Here is a 20,224-nt window from a genome sequence, read left to right as displayed (position 1 = left end):
GTGTGGGACAGGCTGCGACAGCACAGCACCGGCGGGGACAGGCTGCGACAGCAGAGCATCTGTGTGGGACAGGCTGCGACAGCACAGCACCGGCCGGGGACAGCACAGCACCGGCCAGGGACAGGCCGGAGAGGGCACAGCACCAGTGAGGGACAGGCTGGCGAGGGCACAGCACCAGTGAGGGACAGGCTGGCACAGCACCAGTGAGGGACAGGCTGGCACAGCACACTGAAGCTCCCCACAGTGCTGCAGGCCCCTGCAGAGCTTCCACGGCGCTGAGGGCCACCCCTGCTGGAGCAGGCAGTGTAAGCTATGTGGATAACAAGATTTCCCCTCTGCGAGCAAAAGCACTCCTTCCTTGCTCGTTTGGCTGTACATAGGTGGTACATGCTAAGAGGAAAGCTGCCCTGAAGCAGCAGGCACAGAGCTGGTCCAAGGACTGTGGCAATAGCAGACACAATCCAGAAACAAACCTCAGAGCCACAAGCAGCCCTGAACACACCTATAGCCTTACCTACAGCAAGGTAAAAATCACTGCAGTGCTGTCAGGAACCAGCCCCAGGCACCACCACCATAGTGTGAAATACTGCGTCTAGGAAACCCGGGCGAACCCAAAACATTCCTTTTGTTTGCTTTAGGATCAGGGCAAAACAGACGTGTTAGCAATTGCCCAACTCCATCCCCAACCTGCCAAAGCCTACACCACACAGCTTACTTCTAAATCTTTATTTGTTTTCTACACAGAGAAAACAGGAATGTTGAAGCAGCAATATTTAAACACACTAGCAAGGAGCCATCAATCTGTGAGAGTGCACAAAGTGCAACACGGGGCCATTTGTGCCGTGGTCTCTGCTACAGGGCAGGGTGAGGGGAGGTCCAGGAACAGCCTCTTCAGACAGACAGGAGAGCTCTATGCAAAGGTGGAACCGTTCCAGCCCACGTTGGCAGCATTCATGTCGAAGTAGTTGATGTAGACCCTGCAGAAGAGGCACAGGAGGAAATAGCAGCCTTATTAACTAATTTATATAAGTCAGGACAACACAACAGGGGACAGGGTTTCCCATTCTTCTGCTTGAAAAAAACAACAAGTTTCATCTTTACCGAAAATCTGGTGGAGCCTCCAGTCAGTATTTCTCACTTCTCAAAATTTTACCTTTTTTTTTTTTTTTTTAAATACAAATTCTTCTGTAGTCTGGGACTGTCCAGACACCAGACAGCTTTTGTTTAGCAGCCTGTCAAGAGAAATCAACCCTTTTGTTTCTGAGCGCTGCAGTCCCTCACACGTGTCACACAGACTGGCAGCCTTGGAGAGTTAAGCAGGCCCTCAGGCGTGGCTCTGCATGTCTCCCTTCAACCCTCATGGCACCAGGTTCCTCCCATCCTTCACAGCTGCACGCAGACACCCTCCCAAACTCTGCAGCCTACAAGGGGGCTGTTCACAGCCTGCTGGCTTCTACTTTAGTCTCCCAGCTCCAGCCTGTTCCTGCTCCTTGCTCGTGCTTTCAGCCTTGCTTCCTCAGAGGACAAGACATCACACCTCAGAGGCAAAAGACACACTGGGCAACTCGTCAGTGCTCTGGTGTTTTTCCCTACTCTCAGAGCAGAAAGCCATTGAACAGAGGACTCTCCAGGGAAAGAGGCAGGCACCATTCTTATGTGGACGTGAAAGTGCTGCAAGCAGTGCCTTGGTATTTTCCAAAACACATGGACTTATTCCTGGCTTTTTGAATTTTTAATTAGACTTTTCAAAGCAGTTTCAGAAAGCCAGACAGAGATGGTTAAACTGTGTCCCAGCCTTACCTGTCTGCAGATACGTGCAAGTGCTTCGAGATGAGATCACACAGCATCTTGGTGTAAGTCTTGTTCTGCTGCCCTCCGATTTTGCCGATGCTGTAGAGGCTGCAGAGTGCGCAGGGATCAGTGGAGCCCCCGAAGGACATCATCTGGTCAGGTATGATGTGCACAGCTATGTACTGCGGGAGGGAAACATTCCGTTAAAGGCTGTCTGAACTGCCCCCTCCTGAAGAAAATTGCCTTTAGGTACCAACTCTTAAGAGGGCAGTTGTATTGGGGTCGGGCAGCGCTTCAGTGCTGGCCTCTGCGCACTTCCCATGCCCAGGGGAGGCTCAGGCCCGGCAGCCCCCACGGGGGGCACGGCCGTGGGGGCTGTGGGGACCCTGGGCCCGGCTCTCAGCGTTCGGAACGCGGTTAGGCGTGCACAAAGCCGCCGGCGAGGCAGGCACTCCCGCCCGCCACAGCCTGGCCACCGCGCGGGGCGGAGCGAGATAAAGGCCCAGCCGCTGTGCCTGCGTGCCACAGCTCACATCCCCAAATCACGGACCGAGACGCCGGGCCTGCGGCAGAGCCGGGCAGCGATTCCTTCTTATCGGGCTCCGGCTCCCGGGGCTGCTGCGGTCTGGCCCGAGACGGGCCGTGCAGGATGGCCGAACCGCCGGGAGCCGCGGGGAGCAGCCCGGAGCGCTCGGTCTGTCCGAGCCTCTGCGCGGGAGGGTCCGTGCCACTGCGCAGCTCCGCTGCTCGAATCGCGGCGCATCCCCGGCTACGTGCGCGCCGCGCTCCTGCAGGCCCGGCTGCTGCTCCAGCCAGGGGAGACGGAACGGGCTCCTTCCTCGGGAGCAGCGGGGCCGCCGCCGCCGCGTTGCGCCGCAGCCGCTCCCGCGGCGGCCGCGGCCTGCCCGCCCCAGGGGCCGAGGGAGCGGAGACGCCCCGGGGCCCGAGGCAGCGGAGATGCCCAGGGCCGCTCCGCCGCCGCCCCTCCCGCCGGGCCCGCCGAGCCTCCGCCGCACACGTGCTCGCCCCGCCGCCCGCCCTCACCTGCGCGGGCTTGCCAGTGGCCTTGGCCAGCTGCTGGGTGAGGTCGCCCAACAGGCTGTCGGGCACGGCGTCCTTGCAGACATTGGTGTAGATGGCGAACATGGGCATGGTGGCGGCTGCGGGGGCGGCGGGGCCGGCGATGGAAGAGCAACGGAGCGGCGGGACCTGCACAGTGGAGCGGGGAGGCGTCAGCGGCGCTTTTAGTGCGCGGGGCCGGCCCGGACGTGAAGCGGCCCCGCCCGGCAGGGAGGGGAGGGAGCGGGGCGGGGACACACACTCAGCCGCTCCGCGGGCTGCGGCCGCGGTGCGCCGTGCAGATCCCTCCCGCGGCGGGCTCTGGACCAGCGGTCTGCCCCGCTCCGCCGTTATTCCTTGGCTTCGTTACTGCCACTGAACATTTTTTGAGGGTTTGTTGCCGGCTCCTTTCTGGAACGGCGTCCGGGCGCGCTGGGCAGCTCATACATAACCTGGTATCAGCGCATGTGATACGAGCGCTGTAGCACTCCCGCTGGTTTCTGCGGGACCAGAGCCAGAGAGGGATATAGGCTTCAGCTTGGCAGTTGCGAAAAGGGATGCTTGCCCTGGCTCCGGCCATGTTTTTCTTTTGCAAAACAAAGTAACATTTGTAGCGGTTTAACTGTGTGTGCAGATTTAGCTCGGTATAAGTAGAAACGTCTGCCTTGCTGCCATATGAATTAATCTCTGTTTCAGTCAAATTAAAAACTACCTATTGCTCCTCAGCCTCCCCATTTTCACATCGTTTTTTTCTAGTGGAAAAAGGCAGAAGTAAATTTTGTTTGGCTTAGGAATGAACCTATTGGGAGGTGAGAGGCAGCAGAGCCGTATGCTGGGCTGTGTGATGTGATGCACGTAGGCTGCCAGGGCACGGTTCCCCACCCTGACTCTTGCCTGCCCCAACGGCGGCAGCGCTGCTCTGCTGCACGAAATGACTCACAGGGAGGCTAAAGAGGATCAGGCCCGGAGCCCTCTCCACCCAGACATTTCACACGCAGCAATCTTGCACTGCTGCTACTAGAAAGCTTGCCCAGATGTACATGTTACATATGTGAACACTCAGAGCCCTGAATGAGGAGTAAAGGATGGTACCATACGGGAATGCATTGGAGTGCCACAGGTTATAATGCTGAGAACTGGAGCACTTCCTTTTCTAGTGATTAACAGTGCTTAAGAACAGCGACTAAGAACTGATTAAGTTTCCTCCCTTTGATATCCTCAGCTCCCTGCCCTTGGATAGTCCCACTTATTCCTCTCACCTTCCTGCCTCTCAGACTTATTACATGGACGTGGGGTGGGAATTCTACCTGTGCAGGGAGAAAGGCTTGAGAGCAATGTCGCCACTGGTGTGCTTGCCCTGGCAGGCCTAGAGTGGCAGCCCCTGGCTATGCTGCCACACAATGGAGAGATATCTGCAATTTCATTCTCTTTTGCCTCCCTGACTGAGAAAGAAGCTTTCACCAAAGCAGCTTCCATCCCTTATCCCAACAAAGCATTTTTGTTGTTTGAGCTGCAGGTCTGTGCTTAAAGTCTGTGCCTGCAAAGCAAAGCTGTGGTAGGGACACAATGGGATGTTAACAATAGAGTTCAGAACAGGGGTGTGATAAGGTTTGCTCTTCCAGAAAAAACTCACAATACACTTAACTACAGAATTTCAGGAAGCATCTCTACTCAATCTTTTATTTTACTTTGGAAGCAAATGATCTTATCTGACCAAGGGCTTAAATAATAAATATTTGTATGCAAATCTTCCTTTCATAATTAATTCACCACTTCAGTCCCTAGGAATGGCACACTGTGGCTTGCTGTGCCTCTGCCTCGTTCTGAGTTGTGCTCTAATCTTCGCTGTCACTACAAATTGTTCAATGGATGAAAAGGGGAGGGCACAGCAGCGAACAGTGGTTTTTTCCACTCACTCCCTCTGCCTATGCTGAGCCCTGGGACAGTCACAGCACAAGTTTTTCTGCTGCTCAGCTAGATATCCCTGTAGTGATAGGCCTAAAGAGGACCTGGGCTGCAATCCATCCCTTTTAAATAAGAGGTAACCATGTCTTTTCTCCTTCTGAAGGGAGGTCAATGTGCAACATTTGTAGCCACATCTATTAACTCAAACATATCATGAAACCAGGTCAAGATATATTTATCTCTTCTTGAAATTTGGCTCTTGAGCATGGAGAGGACAAAGGCAAAAGGAGTGTTCATTTTCATATATGACTAAACTTTTTTTAGAAGAAAAGCTTCTGTTAAGGATATTTTGAGAAGGCACCCTCCATCTCAACTACAGGCCTTCCCAAAACAACGAGAAGGTCCCAGTCATCAGGTTTCTGCTGCATTTTTGTTTAAGCAGCAGGCAAGATGTTAAACAGCAGTGCGTAGCAGCAACTAAAGATACCAATGCCTTTTGCATTTGGCAGATGCCAGAAGGTGACTAGAACTGCAGTTCTCAGACCATGAGGAGGGTTCAGGAATAAGCTGTGATTTCCCCAGGGCACCTGAAGCGAAGGTGGAGTTATTCCAGCCTACATTGCCAGGGCTGACGGCAAAGAAGCTGCTGTAGATTCTGGAAGGGAAGACAGGCACTGTTAACAGCTGGGAGCAGAGTGCTGCAGGCTGGTCAGGGTGCTCCTGCACCAGCACACACAGCCACGCTGCAGACTCTCTCCTGGGGCTTTATCCCTCTCAGGCCTTACACTCCCTTCCCCCTGCCCCTTTTAATGCCTCATCTACTTGCATTCTGGAGTTCCTAGTGATCAATTATAGCTGTTCCTGGTCTTTTGCACATGATATCTGTGGGTACATACAGTGCCTGAACCTACATCATTTTAACCAAGGAATTCTGCAGCCTCTGGACATCAGAAGCTCATGCAATGGGTCCTTTTTTCTTTTTAACTGGGGAGTTGCTCAGTGGAGTTGGCATTTAACCTCTTCAATCAGCACGTTAATAGAGAACACCAAAGGACCAGCCTGGGATGAACAGTTTTTACAATCTGTGGAAAGTCATGTCAGACAAGTTGCTGTGAGCTCACCTGTCAGATGGTATTTTCAGCTGTTTGTTCAGCAGGTCACAAAGCAGTTTGGAGCAGACCTTGTTCTCCTGCTCCCCTGTCTTTCCAATGCTGTAGAGAAAGCACAAGGGTCTGTGGAGCCACCAAAGGACTTCACATGATCAGGAGAGATCTGTATTGCTAGATACAGTTGGAAGAAGAAAATGAATGTTATTTTCTTTGCTGTATTAGGAAAAGTTTTGAAAATCCAGGAAGGCATTTGCGTACCTAAACTGCAGTGAAAATAAGCACGTTTTTCATGTGCAAGTCTTTCATTTGTTGATATCTTATTGTCTAGATTTGCATTCTACTCCAAGATATCCACTGCTGTGTCAAAGGCCAGTACAAAGGCTCCATAGTTTTTAGGCTTCCTAGTCCAGGTGCTCCAGGAGCTCCAGCACCTCCTCCAAGCCACCAGGCTCTCCCTGCCTGTGTGGGAAGGTCAGGGGCGAGGGGGTGTGCAATGGTACTGCTGCCGCATTGCGTTCCAGAGAGATTTTGCACCTCACTGGCTCCTGCTGCAGTCTTTCCTGCTGAGGTAAATGCGAACTGACACAGCCGAGGCCTAAATCAACATCCCCCTCATTAAACAAAATACAGCCTAATCCTGCTTTTGTTCTTGATATCAGGAAAAACAGAAAAAAGTATCTATGTTAATATTAATGACCAGCCTGCGATTTTCCCTGCTGCTAATACACAGTGTCAGATCCACACCCTGGGGAATCTGGGGATCAGTTCCTCTGGCATTCGTCTGGTTCTGTGCTGTTCTTACCCACGTTTATTAGCAGCGCATCGTTGGAACTCGGCAGCAATTAACCCTCTTGGTAAAACAAGCCAGGCTGAGTACCAGGAGTTGTCTGGGTAATTAGTCTTGGCCATCATTTACAGTTTGTTTGGGTGTAAGGTGCATCAGACCACAGCAGGACAGGATAAGCCGAGGAGATCCTGCTGAGGTACCACTTGCTTGGCCCTGTTCTCCCCTGTCTGGACACCATGTGCTCTTGACTTTATGCCAAATGTAGGTACCTCCATGCCTTTAACATCTACCCAGGAAGCAGGTTATCACTATTAAAAGAAAAACAGAGTTGAAGTATTAATCAGCATTAATTTCTTCTTAGAGCACTTTGAAAATATTTGGAACTGTCCTTCCAGCAGGAAAAAAACCTATTTGATTAAAAATTCTTATTTTTCCCAAACGGTACAGTTTCCTGTGAGAGGAAAGCTCTGCATTCCAGCCCATCCTAATCCTTTCCTTCTTTCTGTGTTATAACTAAGAGACTCTCCCTTTCCTATTGCCTCCTTTGTCACGAAGAGCTTGTATGTCCTCTTCAGAAAAATCTCTTTGTTATTCCCTGTATATTTCTAAGTCCCATTACATATCCCTTCCACACAGCTGCACAAACCTGTCCCAGCTGCATCCCAGCCCTGGCCTCTAGTTTTATATGCAGAAGCTGTTATGCAAGACACACCCCTTGCCCCCCCCAACAGCAAGTTCTTGTTTGCTAGACTGATAAAAACTGGCTTTTTTAAAAAGAGGGATAGAACACATCAGAATTCTTTACATAAGAATTTAATGTGTTCAGGTGTCCCAGTGCATAGAGAAAGGTTTGCTGGGGAGCCCTCAGAACCCTTTCTGTGGGCACCAGAGCTCCAGTCTTTGTACAGCTTCAAAGCATCACTCCCAAAGCAAAATAAACATTTTCTGAAGATGGGCTCGTGAATATGCAGAAGTGGTGCTTAAAGAAGTGGCTACAGATCCATAGGCAATCCACTGAAGTTACTGCTGCTGCAGCAACTGAGGTCTAGCTCATGTTATGAAATTTACAGCTCTGTAGAGAAGTTTTCTTTTGGCTTTTCATATTCAACAATCTTGAGTAAGCAACTGACACGGTGACTAGTGAGCAGTCAGTATTAAGAGAATAATAACCTTATAAATCCTTGTAAGACCCTCAATACCAGTATTTCAGGACTTCACCTCAGTAGCATATTGCCATATGTTTTGGCAGGTAAAAGCCCTCTAGTTTGGTAGTGAAACCAGCAGGCAGCTTTTACTCTGGTATTTTGACTACAAATAGCAGGATGACACACAGATATTTTTGCCAGATGTCCAAGCAAGCTGAATAAATAATTTTTTTACTTCAACTGTAACCACTTGGCTACAGGCAATTTGGTGGCAAATAGCAGGCACTTATTCAACAGGACTCAGCAAGGAAGTGGAGGGTGAGGTTTGCTCTTCAGTCAGGCAGATTCTTGAGAGGTATTCACAGGTACCTGTGGACATGTACCCACATACATCCAGTGTCTTCACATACACAGATAACTACATGCAATACCATCCTACACAAAGCTAGTTTGAATACTCCAGGGTTTTGAGACCTCAATAAAACTACGTTACAGTGAACAAGTATTTGATGTGCTCCCAGAGAAAAGACTGCAAATACTGGTGAGTCATTAGCTAAATTAATTTATCAAGGCTCTCACTAAGAAACAGCTCTTTGCATAGGCACAGCTGACTAAAGATGGAAAACATTTCAGCAAATGGACTTACCTGTGCTGGTTTGCCCAATGCTTTTGATAACTGTTGGGTGAGCTCCCCTGCAAAAGATTCTGGAACTTTATCCTTGTTTATATTTGTGTTAACAATGAATTTAGGCATCTTTGGATCACAAGCAGGTTTCTTCTCAGCTTTATTTCTAACTCACCCACAAGCTCACTCAGCCCACTGTGGCAGTAAGGACCTCAGGAGCCTCTAAATAGTCAGTGACACCTGCAGCAGGTGCACTGAGAGGGGTGGGAGCGTGAGGCTCAGGAGAGGTGAGGCTCACTGTGCCATCTGCAGGCTGCTAACACAGACAGCCAATGCACGGGCCTGTGAAGGAACTCAGCTTCTGCACTCTGGAAACCAAAGCATCCAAAACCACACTTCATATTTGGATACAGCCCGATCATGAAACCAGTGAAAAAGCAAAGGTTTCAGAGACTAAGTGTAGGTTGTAATGCACCTCTTTATGCAAGGCTAGTAATTTTTTTTTTTTGATTGGATGAATGATTCGATTGTGAGGTCCTAAACTCTGTCTGTGGAATAGACCATAACAAAAAGCCCGCGGTGACACATGTTGTGCAGACCTTTCCTGAACCATGACTAAGTCATGACAAAGATGCCTTAAAACCAGGGTCTTGGTTTTCCGCTGTGGGGATGGATTCTACATGCTCAGAGAAGGCTTGTTTTCAACTCGCTCCTTTGTTGTGCAAATAGTTCCATAACAGTCATAACTCCTGAGAGATAGGAAATCCACAGGCTTTCTGACATGAGCAGCTTTTATCCAGAGTGGAGGGAGTGTGTGGCAAGGCTGGGATCAGTTCTCGCTGCTGCCTAGAAGAGCCTTACATGAGAGAAGTGATTTAGAGGGCTCATACGGCATTTGGTAGGGGGTGCTCACAGCGAGATGTGTGGGGAAAGCAGGTTGAAAATGCTGATGGGGATAAAATAAATGGTTTGATGATCTCTCCATGTTAAAAGTGCTGAGTGTCTTTATGCCCAGTAGTTTCTGAGTTAAGAGCTTTTCTACTCACTCCATTTTCTCCAGGGAGCAGAAAAGAGGGAGAGCTTTCTACAGCTTGCACTAAATGCTTGTATCAAATGGTGCAGTTGAAGCAAATACTTTTTAATGGTGAAAACTTCTGTGTGAACCTGTTGAAGCTGATTGTGTTCAAGGTCAGGTTGACTGGGCCCTGAGCAACCTGACCTAAATGGTGGCATCTCTGCCCATGGCAGGGAGGGTGGAACTAGGTGATCTTTAAGGTCCCTTCCAACCCAATCCATTCTATGATTGTGTGGTGTATGTTGATTTTAAGTTAGCTCCTTCACTGTAGCACCCTTGCTGTAAAAAGTCAGCAAATAAAAAGTCAGGAGATGAAATTACTGTGTCAGTGTTCATTTACAGCCCACGTTTGTGGATTGTGTTTCCTGTATGCATTCTGAAAATAATGAAAACCCTAAAAAAACCCAGAAATAAAATCTGCTTTACAAAAAGCCTTTTCAGGGTGTATTTCCTAAGCCAAAGTGTTGAAAACAAACCCAAGTGACACCTCCATCTGTAAGGAGAGGAGATGTAATTTGTAGTATTGATTTTTTCTTCAGTGGTTCGAGGAAAGCAGGTGGCATGATCCAAAGTGTTTAGTTTCAAGTCATCCTATACTTGTTATTGGTCACTTGGAAAAACTTAGACTATTTCCAATGATCTTCACAATCTATTTTTACTGCTGGGTACAATAATCAGTCGTTATTCCCAGCTTGCTTACATAACAAGAAAAACACTTCCAAAACAAACTCTTTCTTCTGTGAAAACATCTGATGTAATTCCCAGAAGCTGATGCACCAGGTTGAAAATCAGTTCCTTAGACACCAGAGATGCTCTCCAGAGTCTGCTTTATTTTATAGCAGTCATTTCACTTTTTTTGCATGCAAGAATATCTCAGTTTAGCAGGTCCTGCCCCCTGCCTAGAGTTACCAGGATGCTTTCCACTGAAATTTCCCTTACATCTCCAGGACGGTTGTGCAGCAAATTTTGCTTTCAATACTTTTTTTTTCTTTTGTCATGCTGAAACCCGTTTTCCAAATTTGAGTTGTTAAGTTTTTAATCTCTATCTGCTTGGGTCACCCTAAACCATGTATTTAGCTTTTCCTCTGTGTTCCTGTCAGCCAAATATTTTGGATTTCTTTGTTTCCCCAGCCTCATGACTGTTGGTCATTGAGCTTTCTTAATAATTCTTTACCTTGGTTTGTCTTCTTAAAATATTTCTCTTGTTCTTTTGTATTTCTGATACTCCTCTCTGAGCTGTTTGCCAGCAGGTTCCTGGTTATGAGGTACATAGTGTTACTCTTGAATAATGAGTATCTATCTCAAAAAAGAAAAAATAAATGAGACAGAAGAGCTTGCAGTCTGTTTTTAATGTTTCCTTTTTAGTTCTATTGCAACATTATTTCCTGTCTTTTTAAAGAGATACAATTTTTTTTTCCCCTGAACATTCAGAGCTTGGTGCAAGACAACTGTTCCTTAGGAAAGTTATTTTCAGTGACAGAGGTTTCTTTTTTCCCAAAGTTCAGCTTGTTGAATTCTGCTTTTATTTCCATGATTGACTTTCCTTTAGTCTCAGGAAGATACAGGTAGATGAAAATTGCTGATAAAGCAAGGATACCCAAAAAGATAAGGAAGCAGAAGGGTCCAAGGTTATCCTGTAAGCAGAATTGCAAGACAGTGTAAATAAAATAAGAAACTCATTTCTATTTCCCTGCCCTTTAGTGCAAACCTGTGTCTTAGAAGTTCAAATTCAAAGGTGTGCTCAATACACAATCCAGGACAGGTGTCAAACCAGGAGTTTCCACTGGCCATGTCTGACCTGAGTCCGTTTGCTGCTCCTTGAGAAGCCTGGGGAATTTCTGAGCAGGTTTGCTGTTTGGACAGTTCACTAAGCATTGTATACCATTGCAATTTATTGCTGTTGTTCTGCCCCTTGTCAGCATAACAAGGTGCAGAAAATTTCTATTTGGAAATAGATTAGCCTGGAAAGAGGGATCCTGTGAGAGTCACTTACAACAATTACTGGAAAAATCATCCCAAGTACGAACAGTCCCATCCAGTTGATGCAGCCAACAATCAGAAAGGCTGATGGTCTGTACGACTGGCTGAAGATTTCAACCATCACAGATATGGTGGCTCCAGCTGAAAAAGCAAAGCCAAACACACATCGGGTTTGTTTCCTTGCTGCTGCTGAAGCTCCTCCCAATGGCAGCGGCAGAGATGACGCACAGGGTGAATAGGTGACCTGTTGACAGGTGACCTCTCCTATGAGGGTGAAAGACCTTGACTGCAGAAACGGAATCCAGCAGTTAATTTAGGTTCCCCTTGTATGTACTGGAATCCTTTTTCTGGTATCAGTGGATCTGTGCAGCTCCATATTGCACTGGTTGTTTTTACTGGGGCAGCGGTTTATAAAACCAGCCTCCCTCTTGGCTCCTGTGGCCACTTCCACCTGGAGCATCTTGGTAGGCATAAGCTTAACTTGTTAAGTAGTTGAAGATGATTACTATGACGTACCTGGCAATGCCTAGAATCCTGATTTTGGCTGATTAATTTAGAAATTACTTTGAAATTTTTATCTCACATCCTCTGGAGAGGATGATACTGTTTTAAATTATTTTGGTCATGTGATCAGCAATGAAATTTGAGGTGTCTGTATCCTTTTCTTGTCTCCCTCTTGCACGTGACTGCCCTTCCCTCCTCAATTTCAAGAACTTTTTAGCAAGGCACTAGCCTGTTCTTCCTCTGCCAGTTGTGTTGCCAACCAACACGACACCAAATTTCCTCCCAGTATAACCACTGATGTACTCACATGGTCCAATTCCATAGAAGACAACGAACAGAAAGATCAAGATAACACTGAAGTAATGCATCCAGAAAAACCGATGCTGAAAGTGAGAAACCAGTGAGATCAAACCATTAGACTCAGGATGGAACAGCAGAGCTCTGTATTTCCTGCCACTGGCTGCAGTTTTTATACATCTCCTGCAAGTTAAGAGCAGAAAGGGGGGGCTGGGGAAGGGGCCAGGAGGCTGGTGCCTCTTTACCTGCAGTGACAGGGTCATGGTGAGCAGCGCCAGCACAGAGCTCATCAGTGAGTATCCACCCCAGAGCAGCACCTTCCGCCCAAACCGGTCTATAAGGGTGCTCTGGAAAGCAGAAAACATGGATAACAAACCTCAGTTCTCAAAGGAAATAATTCCTCCTGTCTCCATGTGTTCTGTGCAGAAGGCTTGTCTAAATAATAGCCATAAATCAATGTATTTCAGTCTCTTAGTTCCTAATGAATTTGATTAGTTTCTTCAAAACTAATTCATTATTAATTACACTTTGTTTCTTAGTCAATCCTAACTGTGTTACAGTTCCCTCTCTTGCATGCTGTCATATGTCAAATTGTGCACACATACACATCTAATGTGTGCACATATCTAATCCAGAACATCAGAAAATAATTATTTTGCAGAAAAAAGTGAGTCTAAAGACACACACTCCTGCAAATAATTTGGGAAAAAAACCTTCTTTGTATCATGCCTGTGGTTTTGCAGAAGCAGGAAGACGTGGCTTAGGTTATGCAAAATTTCCCTGAGCCCAGTTATAAGAAAGGAAAAGCACAGTTGTTGACCATATTAAAATTTTCCTTCAAACTCAAATCTGAAAAGACTTACACACAGTATAGAGGACAAGCACTCACACAACCCAACTCCCAGGGACACGTATGGGATAAGGTATTCTTCAAACTTGGCTGTGTGGAATACTTCAAAAGAATAGAAGTATATCTGAAAAATGCAATGAGAAAATTAAACTGTGAAAAAAATATTGCATTTGAGATACAACTCTAAGCTGGTTTAATAACATTGACTTTGAGAGGTTTGTAATGCTGGTCCTGGGGATAAAGAGAGAACACTCAACTGCATTGATTCCACAGAGCTGCAACGTGGTCATGACAGTCATCAAAATGTAAAGCTGCCAGCGCAAAGATCGCTCTTTTATTACTTCAAGGACACGCAAGGTTTTTGTGCTGGCCATTGCACCCTTCTCCTTCATAATGTCATCAATTTCTGCTTGGTGGTCCCCTTCCCCCCAGAGCTTCCTGATGGCTGTAGGGGAGAAAGAAGGAAGCAGATTATCCTACCAGGATAGCTCCAGCAGGAGTGGTTGCACTAAACCCTTTGGGCTGCCTATCCATTGGAGTAGGTGGTTGTGCTGGTGCTGCTTCTGCCATTTGGTTGCTGCAGGGACAGTGGGCAATTGGAAGGATTTTGCCTGTCTGGTTGTCAGTATAGCACAGCTTTCTAATATGGAGTTTACATAACTGTAAACAGAATAAACATTTTAGGGTGTTGGTTTTTTTTTTTTTTGTTTTTTTTTTTTTAAATAATACCAAAAAGGACAGCTGCCTGAACAATTTCCTTTAAAGAAATAAAGCAGTGCCCACCAAGGTGGGAAATGTCAGACATGCTGATATACATCTGTGTTTCTTGTCTTCATGGACTGCATGAGGCTGAGCGAGCCCAGGCTAATGCAGACACTGCCACGGGTACTTCGGCTGTTGTAAGTGAAACTGTCTGTGCTCCATGGCCCTGCCCTGTGCAGCACAGCTCTGCCCTGCCTCATCCTCTGCAGAGCCTCTCACTGTGACAGACCAGATGAAGGGAAGTAAGTGAGGAAAGCAGACACTCTACCTTTCCTGCAGGCTTCCTCATTACCCTTCTGTATCAGGAGGTAGGATGGTGAATCAGGGAAAAATGGGAGGGTAACCAGTTGAACCAATGCTGAGAGTCCACTAGATGCTAACAACCATGGCCACAAAGCTTCGCTTCCTAAAATCTCCCTGGAAAGTGTACGTGAAACAAAATTATGCTGAAATAATGGAATGAATGTTCAGGAAGTTTTTCTGAGTGATAAAGATTGCTCTGATTCCATTCAAGGGTTCACTGGAGTTAACCTCGGAATTTTAATTTGGCAAATTTCACAAATTTGGCTATTTTTATTTCTGACAATTTATTTTAAAGGAATTATCTGATACTTTGAAAATATTTCTGAATACCATTGGAACCCAGTATAATGTCTAGAGAGCTGATGAGACTCATGTGACCACTGCTTGGCCACAAGAGCAAAACATCTTGCTAAGACTTTTCATGTAAGTACACTGAATTTTGAAGGGGAAGTCTCGTTGTAGAAAGAGTGTGGAAATAAGAAGAAATCAGGTTATGAGTAAGTATTTTTCTGCCTTCTATATTTAAAACTATATTTCTCTCAAATACCATCAATATTTTTCTTCTGGCATAAGCTAAGGCATGTTTTGGGGAGGAGGAGAGTGTTTCTCAGTCACTGACTGGGTGAGAGGGTAAAGTTATAGAAACATTTTTACTTTTAGTGTAACTTGATAGAAAATTGGAGAATTTACCGTAGTCCAACAACCTGTCCTGTGAGTTTTCCCAGGGTCAGGAAAACAGCAACAGTGGAGTTGGTAAACCCACGCAACTTCTTGGGTGAAATCTCTCCTACATACTGAGGATGTATATTGAGAGAAAAACCTTGAACATACAAGAAGATAAATAACAGTTAAAATATTTAGAAAAGGTTAACTTTTTGACCATCCTCTCTTATATTGTTTCCATTGTAATTAGATAACAATTTCTTACAAAGGAGATGATAGATATCTTTCACTTTTATTGAGTCCCTGGTGTATTTGCCTTAAAAACCACTCTTCAAGGATGGCTGTAGAGACAACCCCAGGACAGCAAGTCCTGCAGGCCTCGGTGACATACCTGAGCCAATGCCATAGAGAAAACGCCCAACCAGAATCATCTCGAAGGATTTGGCTGTTTTACTGAGGGCCATGAAAAGTGCAGCTACCAACATGATCAGGTTGGTGAACATTTGGCACTTTTTCCTGGGGAAAAAGAAAAAAAAAAAAAAGACCTTGAGAATTCAGTGTGAAATGAGAACCTCTTGTACTCTTTTGATTACTCTTGCTGTGACAGGAAGCGTGGCACAGCCATTCCTACTGTTTTGAGGAATGGCTGAAATAATTTTGACTTAGAATAGTCAAAATGGTTCTTTAAAATTTGAGGATCTGTTAGATTTGAATTAATAAATTTTTTTACGTTGGAATTTAAACAGTTGGAACCCTTTGTCAGCATTTTCACAGCACAAGTAGGGAAAAAGATTGAAGGACTGGCCCAGTTTGTCACCAAGATTTTTAAATGGCTCTAAGTCTTTATAAAATGTCAAGTTGTTCCCCAGAAACAGTCTGAGTCCACAGGTCCCGTTCTAGAATTGGTCATACTAAGGACACTCTTGGCTAAATGTGTGATCTGAGATGGCAGACAGAGTTTTTTAGAGGCATATTTCATTTCAGAAGTCACTCTGTGAGAATCACAGGCTGGTGTGTTCACCACCCTGGTGTCTCAAAGTCTTTTGCACTCAGATGTTTTGCTGTGACACTTGTTAGACAGGAGCCTCCTTACACACGTTAAGGATCACAGAGACTCTGTGTTTAGGCTGTGATTCAGCAATTAGCTACCACGTGTTAAATAACCCATGGGAGAGGTGCATGATCTTGTTTCCAGTCTCGGGAGACTCTCAGCGTGTGGGATGAGGCAGTGTCCCACAAGAAATTTCTTGGGGGCACTTACCTGTTAGGAAAGAACAGAATTGCAGGCAGGCTAAGATGGTTTGTTGAGACCCAAATGAGGGGCCCCTGGATCAGTGTGTTGTGGAGAAGATCTTTAAGTGGGTCACACCAAGAAGATATGTTTGCCAATTTCTCTGCAAATGAAATTAGTGGTGTTATACACAAGGCACCAAGAACAGACCAGACTGGTGAGGAAACCTTCCTTCTACTTTGCCACCATCAATCCAGTGGGAAAGATAGTTTGGAATTTCAGTAAAATGGATTGCCAAGAACAGAGATGTCTCTTGGACATCTGTTTTGGTGCTGATTATATATTTACAGTGAAATTACAAGCAATTTGTTTTTCTCTTCTCTCCATATTTTCACTAGAGTAGATCTGAATATTTAATGTAATGTCACCACCCCAAAATGAGTGTGTTTAAATGGAAGTCTGACTCTTCTTTGTCACATAAGGATATTTTCCAGGTGTTTGAGTAACTGCATATAATGTGCTACAACACAAGACACACAGCTCCTTCATTGGAGTTTGTAAAGATTGGGAGACCTTTATGAGAGTGATAGGAGACCTTGAAGAGAATGTGATCCTAGTCCACTACTCCCAGAGGCACTGATCTGGTAATGTGATGATGGCTGCAGCCTTTACAGAACACAGTTCCCTGGGGAGGGCAGATAAATAGGACAGAAGGGTGCTTGGAAAAAGTGGATGTGCCAGGAAACCAAATCAATTGTCTTCAACAGGGCTGCTTCAACCAAAAAGAAGGGACTTGTTTGTCCACCTTGGTATTTCCCTGTACTTTCTGACTGCTGAGCTGTTACAAGAAGCACTTACTTCCTGTATTTTGTAGTCAGGTAGCCACAGCAGAGGCTTCCCAGGAATCCTCCTATCCCATAAACAGATACAATGAAGGACCACAACAGCATGATTGTCTCAGGATGGAGGGGAGAGCCATGTCGATCTATCCAGGTTTCATTAATAAACTTCCTGATGTGCTGAAAAATAAAACGAGATTTGCCTGGATAACAGGTATAAGATTTCTTCACATTTGGCTGTTGTACTTCAGGTCAAGCCTATGGTTCTCATATTAGACTTATTTTGAGACTCTTTTAGTAAAACAAGTTCATTGAGATGACATTGCAAATTCTTCAAGTCTGCATCAGTCAGGAAGGTTCCTGGTGAGCATGCTGAGAGCTCATTTTGTGCCCTCCTTTGGAGGCTTGTACTCTACCTGGCAAGAGCTTATTTAAAACAGAAAAAGCTATCCAGGTCCTTAAAGGAGGAAAAGTTCTCTACACATGTGATGTCACTGTTAGCCAAAGAAAAGGCCTAGACATATCAGCTGAGTGCACAGTAAATTCGGGATTTATGGGAGAACAGCAGTCTCGGGCTCTCATTTTTTGTGGTTTCAGCCTCAGAGAGATGCCTACTTACCGCAGAAGGATAGTTGATGACAGAAATATGGAATCCATATGGGAAGCTACCACCAATTCCCAGCACTAAGATCATTTGAAGTAGTCCCCGGAACTGAACCTGCAAAGCAAAAACAAAATGCTCCATCAGCTTCTCATTAGTCTAGTTTTGTGCAAGGCCAGAGACTTTGTAGCCACACTGGTCCTTCCTCTTTGTCCACTTCAGATCCTTTTGAATTCAAACATTTTCCAAAATCCCTCTATTGTGGTGCCAAAGTCCAACCATCAGCCACACTGCCAGAGCAAACCACACGGGTGTAAGGGTGATAATCCATCACGCTGCTTGCAAGAAGGAAAAGGAGTTTGAAAAGATGCTCCTGACAGTACAACTCGCACTGTGTGCCAGCAACATCTGACAGGTTGGCTGGATGAAGGTGGCAGTTCTGGATGTGGGGAGAGGGAATTCTTTTCCCTGTCTGCAATCGACAGCAACCAATGCACACCAAACCGTAGTGTGTGATGAGACATATCACTTCTTCCCGTTTTAAGATTATGGAAACTCTTGATGGATTATATTAATTACCTTTTGATGAAGTGAAGAAAGTAATTCATTTAAAAGCTTATGTCATGATTTCTTAGCCTTTTGCTGTACCATTACCATATTCATTATTTTGGGAAGTAATCACAGTGCTTAATATTTAGTCTTGTTTTCAGTAATTTAGAACACAAAGTAAAGTATTGTAGTCATTGGTGGAAGAGTCAGAGCTGTTGTTAGATTTTCATTTAATTTTATTTCATTTCATTTCATTTCGCCATGTCATTTCATCATGTAATTTCATTTCATGTCATTTCACTGCTTCATTTTATCTTGTTGCATAGAAAAGACAATGCAACAGGGTCTTCATGGCCCCAAGCCCATTACTCTTTATGATGTTTTAACACAGAAAGGAAAGATGGCCTCTGTAACAAAGGAATTTAAACTCTTTAAAGAACCCGAATCTCTAGTATTATGTTGTCTTTGTCTTTTGTAAGTCAGAGGCCTGAGGAGATGTGAGCAGGTACTCACCAGGTTGGAGAAGAAGGCAGCCATCTCCTGTGGACGAGCCGGTGCCTGCAGCTCACTGCCGGTACCTGCCAAAGGAACCAAATGCTCACATTATACAACAGCAGTGGCAGTGAACTAGTCCCATGTTACTGAAGTTAAATTTTACTTCAGAGGTTTTTGAGTTAATTACACATATTCCCGCCGTCGTACAAAGTTTAGGATTGTTGGATTAAATATTTCAACCAATGGTTATGTCTAGCCCGAGTAAACAGGATGGTGTCCCTTGCAGAACCTATATACTTAATGAACTCTGTCTTCTGCTAGGGGGACAGAGGACTGAGAAAACAATTTTAAACTGGACTCCCATCATCATAACCTGCTCAGTTTTCAGTAAAAGAGAAACTTAGACACAGAGAACTCTGTTGGGCATCTTGGATGGGTCTTGGACAGTGAACTCCAGGACTTTGACATGTAATAGGAAAGAACTGTCCTCTCTCCAGATGACGGCAACGGGAGCACATCGTAACTTAATCATTACTGGGAGGAACTGAACTACTCCATGATTTTGAAATGGGGTGTAAATGTAACAGTTCTACTGTGGCACATCAGGCTTGACCAGCCAAGTGTTTAGTAGATGATTTTTCTTTGCTGGTAGAGTGAAAGATTCATCATACACAGTTTTGTCTGGCATTTCCATTAGTCAGTGTACTTATTTCTGTGTCTGCGATGGAAAAGAAGGTTGTTATGAAGCTGTTTTGTAACCTCCACAGCTGGATTGATGTATGTTTCTTCCGAGAGAAAAATCTCAGGCTTTAACTTCAGTTATTTCACAATTAAGAGGACCTTGAATGTATTCAGTTGGTAAATGGCTTAGTTATCACTTGCCATTTACACTTCAGTTGAAGGAGAAGATGAAGAAATCATAAAGGGCTTAGTTAATGCAAGCAGTCATATTAACTAGAAAATATTTCACATGCAAAGCATATTCCTGGATTCTCTAGCTAATGTTTGAAATATAGTGTATGGTACCACCCCGCCATTTCTCCTGCCACTTTCAGGCCTCATCATGACCTTGACTTTGCTGTTGATTTGTGCTCATGGAGGGATTTTTTTTTCAGTTGAGGTTCTTCAGCAGATAAGCTGTTGTTAGAGCACGAATGAGAGTGTCCCTTTGATGCTAAGAATTAATTTCCTTTTCTGTAAAGTTATACAAAGGTGAAACAACCTGATGTGCCTCTGACAAAGGGATGAAATTCCATGTTAGCTGCTGGCACCTGCCTTGCTCAGATGATATTGGGGGGACACACAAAAAGGCAGTATAGATTTCAGCACGGGGCACTCCTTCTCAAATGCAGCCTATTGAACAAATTATCTAAGGTTTTACTCTACCCACCTCTACTTAGCGTATTTATATATATTGGAACTTACACTTTTTGCTCTTGGACTGTAATTTAGGATTCCTACCTTGAGTGGATTGAATCTTCCTCTCATAACTCCCTTTCTGTGTCATGTCTTTTGCATTTATGGTTATTAGTGACTGTACTGCTTGTGTGCTGTTACTGCTTAGAGGCCCCTGCTGTTCTGAGGGCCCCTTTATTAGATGTGCAGTTTCATACAAAGAAGTTAGCAGATATCTTACAGGTATCCTTTAGTCAGA

The 20,224-nt window shown here is 45.3% G+C and overlaps 3 protein-coding genes across 3 annotated transcripts; all 3 read right to left on the bottom strand.

Moving 5' to 3' along the window:
- Positions 1-711: 711 nt before the first annotated feature.
- Positions 712-3,045, bottom strand: LOC136298654 (macrophage migration inhibitory factor). Its single transcript, XM_066199542.1, has 3 exons — positions 2,836-3,045; positions 1,801-1,973; positions 712-977 (listed from the first exon to the last, which is right to left on the bottom strand). Exons 1-3 carry the CDS (start codon positions 2,941-2,943, stop codon positions 911-913), a joined length of 348 nt encoding a protein of 115 aa, XP_066055639.1. The 5' UTR covers positions 2,944-3,045; the 3' UTR covers positions 712-910.
- Positions 3,046-3,161: 116 nt separating this feature from the next.
- LOC136298706 (macrophage migration inhibitory factor-like) lies at positions 3,162-8,604 on the bottom strand. Its single transcript, XM_066199636.1, is given in 4 exon segments — positions 3,162-5,410; positions 5,877-5,982; positions 5,985-6,035; positions 8,439-8,604. Coding segments are annotated over 4 exon segments (447 nt in total). The 5' UTR covers positions 8,551-8,604; the 3' UTR covers positions 3,162-5,232.
- Positions 8,605-10,834: 2,230 nt separating this feature from the next.
- LOC136298811 (solute carrier family 2, facilitated glucose transporter member 11-like) lies at positions 10,835-18,654 on the bottom strand. Its single transcript, XM_066199822.1, has 12 exons — positions 18,589-18,654; positions 17,545-17,643; positions 16,945-17,105; positions 15,247-15,371; positions 14,883-15,012; positions 14,158-14,306; positions 13,385-13,572; positions 13,141-13,251; positions 12,523-12,624; positions 12,288-12,363; positions 11,490-11,617; positions 10,835-11,130 (listed from the first exon to the last, which is right to left on the bottom strand). Exons 1-12 carry the CDS (start codon positions 18,610-18,612, stop codon positions 10,924-10,926), a joined length of 1,500 nt encoding a protein of 499 aa, XP_066055919.1. The 5' UTR covers positions 18,613-18,654; the 3' UTR covers positions 10,835-10,923.
- Positions 18,655-20,224: the final 1,570 nt, after the last annotated feature.

Source organism: Chamaea fasciata, unplaced genomic scaffold, assembly GCF_029207755.1.
Source record: "Chamaea fasciata isolate MVZ Bird 193981 ecotype frontalis unplaced genomic scaffold, bChaFas1.0.hap1 SCAF_18, whole genome shotgun sequence".
Lineage (NCBI taxonomy): Eukaryota > Metazoa > Chordata > Aves > Passeriformes > Sylviidae > Chamaea > Chamaea fasciata.
Note: the sequence above shows the minus strand (reverse complement) of the source record. Positions and strands in the feature narration are given on the sequence as shown.

What these genes read in the sequence shown, in the direction of transcription:
- LOC136298654 (XM_066199542.1), bottom strand. Translation starts at nt 2,943, where the DNA reads ATGCCCATGTTCGCCATCTACACCAATGTCTGCAAGGACGCCGTGCCC. An exon ending in CCACTGGCAAGCCCGCGCAG is followed by an intron (nt 1,974 to 2,835) that starts GTGAGGGCGGGC and finishes TCCCTCCCGCAG; the next exon opens with TACATAGCTGTGCACATCAT. An exon ending in TTGCACGTATCTGCAGACAG is followed by an intron (nt 978 to 1,800) that starts GTAAGGCTGGGA and finishes CCTCTTCTGCAG; the next exon opens with GGTCTACATCAACTACTTCG.
- LOC136298811 (XM_066199822.1), bottom strand. Translation starts at nt 18,612, where the DNA reads ATGGCTGCCTTCTTCTCCAACCTG. An exon ending in GGACAGGTTGTTGGACTACG is followed by an intron (nt 14,307 to 14,882) that starts GTAAATTCTCCA and finishes TACACTTTCCAG; the next exon opens with GGAGATTTTAGGAAGCGAAG. An exon ending in TGATTTTTCCAGTAATTGTT is followed by an intron (nt 11,131 to 11,489) that starts GTAAGTGACTCT and finishes TTCTGCTTACAG; the next exon opens with GATAACCTTGGACCCTTCTG.